Raw genomic sequence first — 13,336 nt, 5'->3', positions numbered from 1 at the left:
GTGTGTGTATGACTGCATCTATGTATGTGGAGAGTGCGTGTATGACTGCATCCCTGTATGTGGAGAGTGTGTGTATGACTGCATCTATGTATGTGGAGAGTGCGTGTATGACTGCGTCCATGTATGTGGAGAGTGCGTGTATGAGTGCATCCATGTATGTGGAGAGTGCGTGTATGACTGCATCCATGTATGTGGCGAGTGCATCCATGTACGTGGAGAGTGCGTGTATGACTGCGTCCTTGTATGTGGGGAGTGCATCCATGTACATGGAGAGTGCGTGTATGACTGCGTCCATGTATGTGGAGAGTGTGTGTATGACTGCATCTATGTATGTGGAGAGTGCGTGTATGACTGCGTCCATGTATGTGGAGAGTGCGTGTATGAGTGCATCTACGTATATGGTGAGCGCATGTATGAGTGCGTCCATGTATGTGGAGAGTGCATCCATGTACGTGGAGAGTGCGTGTATGACTGCGTCCTTGTATGTGGGGAGTGCATCCATGTACATGGAGAGTGCGTGTATGACTGTGTCCATGTATGTGGAGAGTGTGTGGATGACTGCATCTATGTATGTGGAGAGTGCGTGTATGACTGCGTCCATGTATGTGGAGAGTGCATGTATGAGTGCATCTACGTATATGGTGAGCGCATGTATGAGTGCGTCCATGTATGTGGAGAGTGCATCCATGTACGTGGAGAGTGCGTGTATGACTGCGTCCTTGCATGTGGGGAGTGCATCCATGTACGTGGAGAGTGCGTGTATGACTGCGTCCATGTATGTGGGGAGTGCGTGTATGACTGCGTCCATGTATGTGGAGAGTGCGTCCATGTACGTGGAGAGTGCGTGTATGACTGCGTCCATGTACGTGGAGAGTGTGTCTATGTACGTGGAGAGTGCGTGTATGACTGCGTCCATGTACGTGGAGAGTGTGTCTATGTACGTGGAGAGTGCGTGTATGACTGCGTCCATGTACGTGGAGAGTGCATCCATGTACGTGGAGAGTGCGTGTATGACTGCGTCCATGTACGTGGAGAGTGTATCCATGTATGTGGGGAGTGCGTGTATAAATGTGTTCATGGCTGCAGAATGAAAGGTACAGAGGCTAAAATACTTGTGGATTTGTAGAGGTAAAATAGGACATGTCTATTACAATTGCAGCACAGGTTTTAAAGGGTTTGAGTTGGATATAAACTCCGCCAGCATATGTAAATGTTAAAAAACAATAAAGTCATGCTAAAAATGAGAGGCAAATAAATACAGTAAATAAAATAGCCATATGAGAGGGGTTTGCACAGGAGGGGGGGGGGGGGAAGGTTACAAAAAATTTGCTGTGGGGCCCAGTCAGTTCTAGCTACGCCTCTGCCCTGGGTATTAACACATGCAATAATTAGGATAAATACATTCATCCATGCGACCTATCTGGTGGAGCAACACGTTTTCTATGCTGTACAGAGTAGCACTGAATAGAAGATTTAATAGGGTAACCAACTGAGTTGTATGGAGCATGACTATACCTCTGTATGCCTCTGATTTTATATGGAGGCATTCAGTGGTTTCTTTTGCATGCTGTGTTGTTATGGTTGCCAAACCACAAGAGAACTCCTTACTGTGCTCTTGCACAATTGTGAACTGAAGACGCTGCTATCTGCTTCTGCTATCTGGCTTATGCTAGTTTTCTGAATTTGATTCTACGCTGCTTGACCTGACCTCTGCCTGATTTCCATACTGACCCTGAGCTGCCCACCCTGACCTTGGACTGTTTATCAGATTATGTACTCTGTCTGCTTTGACCTCTGCTTGTCCCTGACCATGGTTTTACCTGAACTCTTGATGCTCTTGACCCTCGTGGGTCAGCTGGCAACCAAACATAGACTACTCCAGGAGGTAGCAGCCTGGTGGTTCTCCTGCAGCAAAGTCCAGATTCTTGTATAGTGGTTAAGAAGTGAAAACCAGAGGACTGCCAGGTTAATGCCCTTAAGAGTTACCTCAAGTCGTATCTGTTCGGTTGACACATGGTTCCACACCCAATGCATAACATGAGCTTAACTTTTGGAAGGCCAAACATCCCTTTATATTCTACATTAATGGCTTTGGACATCTTTTTTTGTTATTGATTTACATGTGTTTGGGGAAAAATAGTTTTAATAGGTTTTTGCAGATGCAGTTTCTGTTCTGTGATAAATCTGGCATAGAGCTTGTCTGACAACTCTTCAGTCCCTCTCTGGCCTCTCCTGAATGAGCTTCTTAGATGGTTTTATGGCCAAATGAAGTTTGTTAGAAGTTTGTTCAGGAGAGGTCACAGAGGGGCTGGAGAATAAGCCCTCAGACAGCTAGTCTGATGGATTATATCATAGCCTCAGCATCCAAGCCCTTTAAAAATGTTAGAATTTCCAGCCTAACATGTCTTCTTTTGATCTTAAATTAAATTATGTGTTTTGCTGGGGTTTACAGTTTTTATATATGCATGTCAGCCCCACATTGGGACATTGGTCACTCATACTTTGTGACGTTTCTGTCGCAGTGTAACCATGCCAATTGTTCATTACACTGCAGAACTGGACGTCACCTATAGCAGTTGACTTTCCCGATACTACCAGTGTCTCTTGGCACTGAAATACCACCAGAACTTAGGGCTGAATTGCACAACAACTGGAAGGTCATAAGAAACATCTATTAGGCACATCCCAAGACTGGCAAACAGTAATGTACTGAAAGAAACTCTCTGATAGATGATAGGAACTGAATGATGATGGCCACAGATAGAGTAGATGGGAGTCTTACAGTGGAGTGGATGGGAGATGCAATGGCATACATGTTGATAGCAGATGAATAACAGTGAATGCAAATAAACATACACTCAATTGACCCTGCTCTGAAATACAACCTAGTAAGACAACCAAAAGAAAAAAAAAACTGAATAAAAAGACAAACCTTAGTGCTGACAGGAACTAAAACTGTAAAGAGATGCACAAAGCATACACTATCCCAGCAAAGAGAGAAACAAAAAGGCCTGGACATACAAGGGCCAAGGAATCAACAACTCTACCCAAAATTAATCAGACCAAACCAAAATTCAACAATGCTTATAAATACATGAGGTACTGTAATAGGGAAATCCTTGTTGCTCAAAACTGACGGCTTGTAATAAAGCACCATTAATTTAAGTTTTGGTGGCATTTTTTTTTTGTTCATGCATTCTTTAAAGGCACTTTTCTCAGGAGCTTGTTTCTTCTTATAGAGAATTCAATGGAAACTAAACACCTGAAAAAAGATACCTAGACCATTCTGTGTTTTTCAGAAATGCCACAAAAAAACAATAAAAGACTCCAAAATGCCACAAAAAACACATTGCTTCGAGATTGTTTCACATTTCTATATAGACTTTAAGACAATATGTAGCCATAACATTCGAAAAAGCATTAAAAATGCCAAGAAAAACACAACAAAAACCTGTGGCAGTCTGCTGGTGTAAATTAGTGTTAATGTGTCAGGCTGGGGTGGCCCAGCCCCTTCCATTCAGCCCACCATTTTTTTATGTGTTGAAAATGGAAGAATGTTGTTAAAAGCTGAAACTTTTGTACAAAATGATGCATAAATATGTGACTGATAAAGTCGTAGGGCACACCACCACTTGATACCACACGGAGAATTGATATATAAATTGTTTTATTCCTAAGTTTGTAACATATAATATTATTAAATTCTGTTGAGACATTCAAATGGTAGAGTCCGAATTTGGCGTAAACAGAATGAGAACATGTATCCATCATCTGATGGCTACTTCCAGCAGGATAATGCACCATGTCACAAAGCTCGAATCATTTCAAATTGGTTTCTTGAACATGACAATGAGTTCACTGTACTAAAATGGCCCCCACAGTCACCAGATCTCAACCCAATAGAGCATCTTTGGGATGTGGTGGAACGGGAGCTTCGTGCCCTGGATGTGCATCCCTCAAATCTCCATCAACTGCAAGATGCTATCCTATCAATATGGGCCTACATTTCTAAAGAATGCTATCAGCACCTTGTTGAATCAATGCCACGTAGAATTAAGGCAGTTCTGAAGGCAAAAGGGGGTCCAACACCGTATTAGTATGGTGTTCCTAATAAGTCTTTAGGTGAGTGTATATTGCCTTCTGTATTTGCATTGAAAGTTTGCACTGACTTTTAGAATTTTCAGCAACGTTTAAGTATTGTGCCCATTGTGTATTTGTCTTTTAGGTACAACAATGGGATTTTATATGCACTATTGTATGGATTATGTTTGTACTTATTTTTCAGATCACCAGATAGTAGGCACCTTATGTATTGCTTAGTACTATGGACTGCCCCTGAGGACGGCTGGTACGTTCCAAGCAGATCTAACATCACCTTGCTTATTATGGCTCGCCACTGAGTACAGTTAAAAGCTAACGGTCTTAATCTTAAAGGAACCGAATGGTTATGTGCCAAGCAGATCTAACACCGTTAAGGGTAACCCACTGCTAATATGTGTGTTTTGAGTAAATAGTCCTCATGGAGATATGGGAGAATACCGGCTCCGCCTCCTAATTTGCAACTTGTGTTTAGCCAAGGTTGAGTATGTCCTAAGGCCTAGTGCACCGGCTTAGGAAAAATGTTTTGCTGCCTGTTTCATTCATCAAGGTGAAGACACCCCCATGCTTTCTTTGGTATTCATGGCCAGAGTACTCAAAAGGAAGTTATGATCGCTTGGTGCAGACATTTTGGTTCTCTGGTTTATCCCGAGAGGGACAACTGTGAATAGACTCCCTACTCATACGGGCAGAGAGGCCTTTTGGTAGCTGTATTTAATGTCAGTCTTTGTATGTATTTTCATGCAGCACTTTATTTACAATTTTGGTACCCTGAGAGCATATATTTATGTATACCCAAAGCACAAGCTGAGGGTGACTTGCCTTTTAAGTGCCAGGGAATGTAATACCCCAGAGTGGCATTACCACCTCTTTTGTACCCCCACTATATTTGTTGGTGCATCATGTATCATCTCTTATATTTATTTCCATTTCCTGCAATGTGTTTATTCCTATTTCCTCACAATTGACTGTTTAAGTGTAATGTGCCTGGTTTACCAGCAGGTGCAGAGTGTCACGGCCATGGTTATGGTCGTGACTCCTTAAAACCCGCATGCATTTGCCCGCGGTCTTTTCCTTGTCAATCACAGGTGAGGGCCAGTATCTTGCCTCACGTGTGGTTGCCGCTGGCAACTTGTGGTTGTTGGGCAGTGGAGCAGCCGGAGCTGGTGGCTGGGCGGCTCGCTGTCCATGCTTGCGGTGGTCTTTAGTAATGTGTGTATGTTATGCACTTTTGTATGTCTGGTGTGCACTTGGTGTTATGTTTGGTGTGCACTATGACACTCCCCTTTTAAGTGGTTTCACTCCCTGGTTAGTAGTGGAAGGGTTAATTCCCTCTCCTTGTGTGTCTGTGTGGGTGTGGCCACTTTGGGCTATAAAGCCTCATTGTTATCTCCAGTCTGAGGGGTACTTCAGCCATGACTAGCTGGAGTAGCCTCCTGTGTTATTTCACCTGCCAGTGGGGGCCACCCTTGTGGTCATAAGTTTAGGTTTTATGTCATGATGTTCAGTTGATGTTTTCCTTTGTTATCTGTTTATTGCAACTATGGATGTCCTGGTTACCTGTGTGATATGTGTGCTGTGTCCCTTAGTGTTCTGTGGACATGAGTAGTCATGCATGGGTTCCAGTCAGCGTGGCTGTGACAGGTATGTTTGGAACTACTTTAGTTCGCCTGTCATATCTGTATGTTGTATTTGTTCCCCCATTCCTTGCAGCTTGGCCAATGAGACTCCTGTTCCTCTGTGTCCAGAAGGAACAGGTCGTCTTACCCTACTCCTAGTTCAGGGACCGGTCGGAGGGTGAGTAGGGATCCAAGGTTCCTGAGCATGGGCCCTCCTACCTTCAAGGTCGGCCCATGCAGCTAGGAGTTAGGGACGGATTAGGGATGTATTAGGAGGTGACCTGCTCCCTAATTCTGTCGTCCTGGCCGAGCAGCCATTAACATCTTCTGGCATCGCACAGCTGAGGATTTTCACCATCCTCAGCCGTGACACAGAGCTAGTTTCCCTGAAGAGGAGCTTCCTTGTTCCTTCCAGCCCTCTCTAGAGAGGGAGAAGTTCAGTGCAGGTGAGGTAAGTCTAATCCTTCCCCTCCTTGGGGACAGGTTGTGTGCAGTCTAGCTTACCCTTCCTAAGAGGAAGTCGTGTGTCGGACAGCAGAGCACTGTCTGTTCTGCTGGGCCCGCAGGCCCTACATGTGAGTCCTAAATGGTTGCATGTCCCCTCCTGGGCTTGCATTTTCTATATCCAAGCTAAGTGAGATTGTTGCAGAAGTGTTTGCCTGCCAGAAGTTCAGCCAATACCTGCTGATGACCAAGATAAAATCTCGAAACTGTTTGTATTAACGTTTATTCAAGTAAAGCTGTGTTCAACATTAATACAAAGTCTGGACTCCATTTATTCTACTTATTCATCACCCAAGTTCAACAACACCCTTTTTGCACTGCTTCAGACTACCATGTCTGGGATCCAAGGATATCCAGGTAGGAGCACCGTGATACGTGCATACAACACCTTCAGAGAGATTGTAGGTCACTCTACACCACTCTGGCAATCCTACACCTGGATACCAACACTACCATCTACAAAGTGGACTCCGTGTCCTTGTTGCTTAACTGCAACTGGCATCACGACTACTTGCTCTGTAAGAGGAACATATATTGTAAATCCTCCTAAAGGGCAAGGGATACCCCTGGTCCGCTGCACATCCATATGTTGCAGCTTCGCGTTTTGTGGATCGCAAAACATATTCGATTGTGTGCAGGAGGCCTTAAAGGCAGAGCATGTGCGGCACACACACTGGAATTGGATGCCACTTAAAGAGGACCTGTCACCACTCCTGACATGCCTGTTTTAAAAGCTTCATGCATTCTCCATGTAATCACAGTTCTGGAGCATCTATTCTTATGACCCTATGATGTGCCATTCCTTTATTTTTTGTAATAGAATTTATTAATGTATTGCCAGCAGTCTGCAGTAAGGGTACAGAGGGGTGTTAACCAGTTGGGTGTGTACCTGCACAGACTCACTCTATCCAATCAGTGCTGCCATTATCAGTCTGTGCAGGTACACCCCACCAACTAGTTACCTCCCCTCTGTATCCTTACTGCAGACTGCTAGCAATTCATTCATAACTAAAATAATAAAGGAATAGGACAACATAGAGCCATAAGAATAGATGCTCCAGAATTGTTATGGGGAATGGGGAATGCATGAAGCTATTAACACAGGCACGTCAGGAGTGGTGAAGGGTCTTTTTATTTGTAACTTTAGGACAGGTCCTCTTTAAGCACTGTCATGAAATGGCACTAGTATTAAACTATGGCCGAGATTTGCTAATCATAAAGATGGCGTAACCTAAGATGGACTTTCTAGATTTGCATCAGATTCATCGCAGAGGCTCAGACTGGATGATGAATGTGGTGCAGGGACAGACACTTTTCTCTGACTCTATATTAACTATTGAGACAGATTTTAACACCAGAATAGCGATGAAATTGTGACTCTTAGGCTCAGCGCCATTTAAGCTCTGCCTACTTTTCACAAAGCCCCACCCCTCACTGAGCATGTAGGAAAAAAGTGCAGATCCCTAGAGGTGCCAATTTGCATAATTTTGCGCCACTTTTTTTAGACAGAGTTTTGGCATAGATACATTAGTAAATCTGGGGTTATATCTTGTGCTTGATTCTAGCCTACGGTCTTAATCATATGAACTAGGCTGGCTGTAAACTGCTGTAATGCAGTTGCATTTTAGTAATCATCACAGACCCTTTGGGGGGTCTAGGTGGGTCTGAACACTGAGGGTGGTCTTGGTGTTGTAGTCATGCGGACGCTAAAATGCAAATGTTTTATCTAAAACTGTGAATTCTCAACGTTTTTGGAAACGACAGCAACAACCATTTCGGGTTTGGCACAGATAAAACTGATATATATGTGTAAAAAAGAACAACAAAAAAAGACAGATATCCACAAGTAGAACGTGAGTTTTATTTGTGAAGTGAAGTCAGGTTGGTTTTTGAAAGTTCCCTGAGGCCAGATTCACAGCATTTGAAAGATTATAACAGAACAACAGCTAGTCTGCATTAGCCTTTAATGCAACCTTTTATTATTATCGATATTATTAATATTATTCTTATTTTTTGTTATTTTACTTTAAATATTAACAGGAATTTCTTCACATAAACAATCACATAACAGACTCACAAACATGACAAAATAAATATACAACAAGTTCACATGTTCATTTTCTTCTTTTTTTTACTTAAATAATAAATAAATACAGCATTTTATATACTGTCATCAGTGCCTGCAATATTGTGACCCTTTCGTGCTAGAGAAGACTGCAAGCAACTAATCAATGAAGTCTTTCCAGGCACGAAAGGGATTACATAAATTAAACAAAATCAATTACAACAAAAAGAAAAAAAAAAATCTATTTTTCCCCATTCCCCAATAAAATGAAAATAAATAAAAATATCAAAACTCCTGTTTTATAAAATATTTTTTAAAAAAATTCCCATTGTTTAAAAGAATAAATAACAAAATATATAAAAAATAACTAAGTTTCATCAAAACTATTAGCTGTAGATAGCGATTTTATTTCATATTATTTTCACATGGAATATAATTTGTCAAAAGTTTTTATTTTTTTGTGTTCACATTTTTCTTTTTTTTTTTTCTTTTTTTTTTTCTTTTTGCTCTTTCCCCTTATTACCATGTGGTGTCTGGTTATAAAAAAAAACAATAATAAATTAACATAAACTTTAAATAAATATCAAATGTTAACATATGGTTTGAATGAATAAATTACAACAGAACTTGCCAAAATTAAATAATTTACACAATAATTAAACCTATATCTATAGTGTTTCCGTGGAAGTGCAGCTGTTCTATAGGTCGTATACTAAACTGGTATGCTTTCACAAACAGGGTGGGGCTTATTTACAAAAGCAGGGCTGTGGTATGAATTTGCAAAATACATCTAATCTTCAGCAACTCGAAATCTACGAAATCTAGAAATCACTTTTGCAGAATTTAAGAGTCCTATGCGCCCACTACTATGAATTTTAAGAATTCCCTGCTAATATTCTGCACTGTAAAAAGCAACTGTGTACAGAATTTCCACGGAAAGCCTCAGTGCACTAGTTAACTGGCTATTACTTGGAATCTACAAAGGTCTTAAAGTGCACAATGAGAAGGTGAGTAGTATTGTGAACCCTTTTCGTGCTGTATGTCATGTAACTGATTACTCCAAAAAAGACTCAGAAAATGGATAAATGGTAAAAGGATAAAAGGTAATGTCAAAGTATTAAAATGCTTATTGTTCCACTAGGATACCTTATTCTTCGGCTAGTTTCACACTAGCTTCAGAGATCTAGCAGGCTGTTCTGGCAGGGAACAGCCTGCTGGACCTCTGTGCACTTTTGTAAGGCACTGTCTGGCACCATGGGGACTGGTAGAGATCCGGCCGCAAATATGCTTAAAATTTGAAGAAAACTTCTGTGTGCAGTGGTTTTCTTCTGGCCAATTCTCAGCATATTTGCCTGAATTTGGCTGGATCTCCGCTGGTCCCCATTATACTGAATGGGGCCGGACGGAGCCTTACAAATCCAATGCCGGAGTGCACAGAGGTCCGGCAGGCTGTTCCCTACTGGCCGCTTTTACAGTTAGTGTTTGACCAGTGATTTACAACAGAGATTTTGAGCCAAAACCAGGAGTGAAGCCTCCACAGAGATAAGGTATAAATATAATGGAAATTGCTCTTGGCCTGTGTTTTTGGACCTACCCCTGGTTTTGGCTCACAATCACTGATCTGACCAAACACTGACTATTTTAAAGTGGCCTTAGGCCTCTTGCACAAGACCGTGGTTTGGTTCCGCATCCAAGCCGCATTTTTTGCGGCTTGGGTGCGGACCCATTCATTTCAACGGGGCCGCAAAAGATGCGGACAGCAATTATAGATGATGTCCTATTCTTGTCCGTTTTGCGGACAAGAATAGGCATTTCTATAATGGGCCGTCTGTTCCGTTCCGCAAATTTCAGAAGGCACACGGGTGGCATCCGTGTTTTGCGGATCCGCAAAACACTGCACGTTTGTGTGCAAGAGGCCTTACTTTGTTTTCATCCTATGTCTTCATCTGGTTTAATGATTTCTGAAGTCTAGATGTGTCAGCAAATCAAAAATCTATGTTAAAAAGATTGGGTCCTGCGTAGAAATGTTACACATATAAGAACTTATAATAACTTAATAGCAATAATAACATAATAATTAGATCTATGCAATGGCATAGGTTATCTGGATATACGTTTTTTTTTTTTTGCCAGGGCTTCTTACTCTACTATGAGGAATAATCCATAATTGTTTTTTTTTAACAGATAAATTAAAAAGACATTAAATATTCCCTGCGTTCACAATACAAGTGTTCCCAAAAATAAATTTATATTTCAACACATGAGACGTAAGCATGTCAAGTGCAGCAAAATATTATACAGCCACATTTTCAAGGTGGTCGTGAATCATGGTCATGCCATATTCTGGATCAGACAAGCACCAACCCAAAAAAAACGGCACGCCACCATTCCTGAAGGCCGTATAAATCCCTCTGCTTTACTTTTCTTGCACTGCAGCACACTAGGGACGAAGACATCGCACAATTCCAAAAAATTATAGGACACAGTAACATGACACAAGCTGGCCATCCCACCTTTACTGCCAGAGTGGTCAGAAACGAATTTAACAGAGTGATTCTGACCTCCAACTGCTTACACTGGGGTTAGGACACAAAAATAAAAAAACAATTGGACTATGCAGTTGGTAACTCCAAAAGCTTTCCCTGAGAACCTTTATTCCTTTGCGCTTCTGTTGGAATTAAAGAACTGCTCTTCAAATGTTTCTTGTGAAAAACAAAAAGAAAATTAAAAGAAAAAATAGTTACGGCTCTTCTCATAATACTTGTCGCTTGTCTTCTCCTGCCAGGTGATTTTTCTAAAGACACAAGGAGTGAAATGGCCCAGACAGAGAGTCAGCAGAGATAAAGCTTCCATTTTGGCTTCTGGTTGAGTTTGGTCCATGTACAAACCTCAGGGATTTGCTGTGGAGAATTGATTCCTTTGTGTCTTCACACACTATAATCAGACAACTTGGCCCATTCACAGTCAATTGCCTCAACCACTTACAGGTAGGTAACACCTCATTTTTATTTTTATTTTTTTTGGATGTGTTCAAGCCTCCTGTCTGACTTTCATATACATTTGTAAGTTCAGTCTTTGTCCAGCTTTTTTTTGGGATTCGTTTTCTTAATTCATTTTGGTCCGCTAAGTTTGTGATTCAATGCACAGAAAACAAGGCTTGTGAACCTGAATACTAGATGGGAGAGTCCTCATATCCCCTCTTTACACCTGGATACCTTTGACTGCTTGTTTGATACTCTCAAGCAATGCTTTATTCTCTGGGTTTTGGTAACACTCTTGGTTACTGTACATATCAGTCAGAGTGGTCACATAGGCATCAAAGTTCTGTTCACTGATTGGCTCCTATAAAAAAAAGAATAATACAGCCCTCATCAAAATGACATATGAATTGATGGATTGAATCTAGAAACCAAGGGGGAAATTTACCATGAGAGGAATATTTGAAGCAAGTTTTGCTTGAGTCTGTATCAACGTAATTTATGCCACATTTATCAAATGTCTCATGTTGTTTGATAAATTTGTGTTATTCTTAAGGCCCCCTGCACGCGAGCGTGTGCACCCCGTGGTCGTGCTGCGGCCTGCAAAATGCGGGCCGCAATGCACGAACTCAGTCCGCGGGGCAGCCGCAGCGGATCGCGGACCCATTCACTTTAATGGGTCCGCAATCCGGCCGTTCGGCAAAAAGATAGGAGATGTTCTATCTTTCTGCGGAACGGAAGTACGGGACGAAACCCTACGGAAGCTCTCTGTAGTGCTTCCGTAGGGTTCAGTTCTGTGCTTCCGTTCTGCACCATTCCGCATCTCCCGATTTGCGGACCCATTCAAGTTAATGGGTCCGCATCCGTGACGCGAAATGCCCACGGAACGGCACCCGTGTATTACAGATCTGCAAATGCGGTCCACAATACAGGAACGGGAAGCACATGTTCGTGTGCAGGAGGCCTAAACCTAATGCTTTTGCCTAGTAAAGCTCCTCCAGTTTTCCTACTCCACCCTCCTACTGGAGTGAGAATGCAACTTTTTTTGGCAATTTTTTCTAAATATCTCAGTGATAAATCTAGAGTGAAACTCATTAACAGAGCTAACCATGCCCACTTCCTCACCCATATTTCAAAACAGGAAAAAAAATGCTGAAAGTCTCAAAATGTTTGTGCAGTTGAGCCCAAAAAGTTGCAAAAGCCCCATTTTGCTACTTTTTGAAGCCAGAATTCTGGAGTCAAAGCCTGATAAATCAGGGCTCAAGACTACAGCATTCATGAACCACAACTATTTTATAATTTCCTAATTTGTCAGCTAGATGATGATATGAATAAAAATATGATTTTTTTAATAATAGGTTTCTTGAAAGAGGTTTTATGAGATTTAACATTAAAATAAACAAACTTATTGGGAGCTGGGCTGCAATACCACAACCAGCCATGGACAAGAACCCAGCCATGTTTTTCTAATGTTATCCCTACAAGAAACACAGTCTGGCAGGGAGTGGCTTTGGAATTGCTAAAACTAAAGTCAATTGATAAAAACAAAAGTTTGTGGGCTGCCTATCCTCCAAAGTCTAAGGCTGGGTTCAGACCTGAGCGTTCGCGATGGAGCGCTTTGTATGCGCGATTGTACGGGCGTTTGCAATCGCGCATACAGAGACAAGTGAATGCCCATTGTCGCGCGTTCCCGCTGAAGTCTATGTACGGGAACGCGCGACAAGATGCCCCAAAGAAGCTCATGTACTTCTTGGGGCGTCGGGCGTTTTACAGTACGATCGTACGCGCTGTGAAACGCTCAGATGAGAACCATTCCCATAGGGAATTATTGGTTCTTGCCTGTTGAGCGTTTTACAGCGCGTAGGAATGCGCTGTAAAACGCTCAAGTCTGAACCCAGCGTAAATGAGGGTTCCTCAACTCCAGTTCTCAGGGCCCACCTGCCGGTCATGTTTTCAGGATTTCCTTAGTATTGAGAAGGTGATATAATTGGTGTCAATGCCTCAGGAGTTACCACAGGTATTCATTCTGTGGGATCTTCTCAAATCATGACTGGTAGGTGGGCCTTGAGGAC

The 13,336-nt window shown here is 42.0% G+C and overlaps 1 protein-coding gene across 1 annotated transcript in view; it reads right to left on the bottom strand.

The window, feature by feature from the left end:
* Window positions 1–11,487: 11,487 nt before the first annotated feature.
* The window catches only part of MYT1 (myelin transcription factor 1), a 38,772-nt gene continuing 36,923 nt past the window's right edge, over window positions 11,488–13,336 (bottom strand). The window contains exon 21 of the mRNA XM_044298232.1: window positions 11,488–11,628. Within this exon, the coding sequence (XP_044154167.1) occupies window positions 11,488–11,628 (141 nt within the window). The remainder of the gene's footprint in view (window positions 11,629–13,336) is intronic.

The sequence above is a fragment of the Bufo gargarizans genome, chromosome 6 (assembly GCF_014858855.1).
Source record: "Bufo gargarizans isolate SCDJY-AF-19 chromosome 6, ASM1485885v1, whole genome shotgun sequence".
Lineage (NCBI taxonomy): Eukaryota > Metazoa > Chordata > Amphibia > Anura > Bufonidae > Bufo > Bufo gargarizans.
The sequence above is the reverse complement of the archived record's forward strand: the minus strand, read 5'-3'. Positions and strand labels throughout refer to the sequence as shown.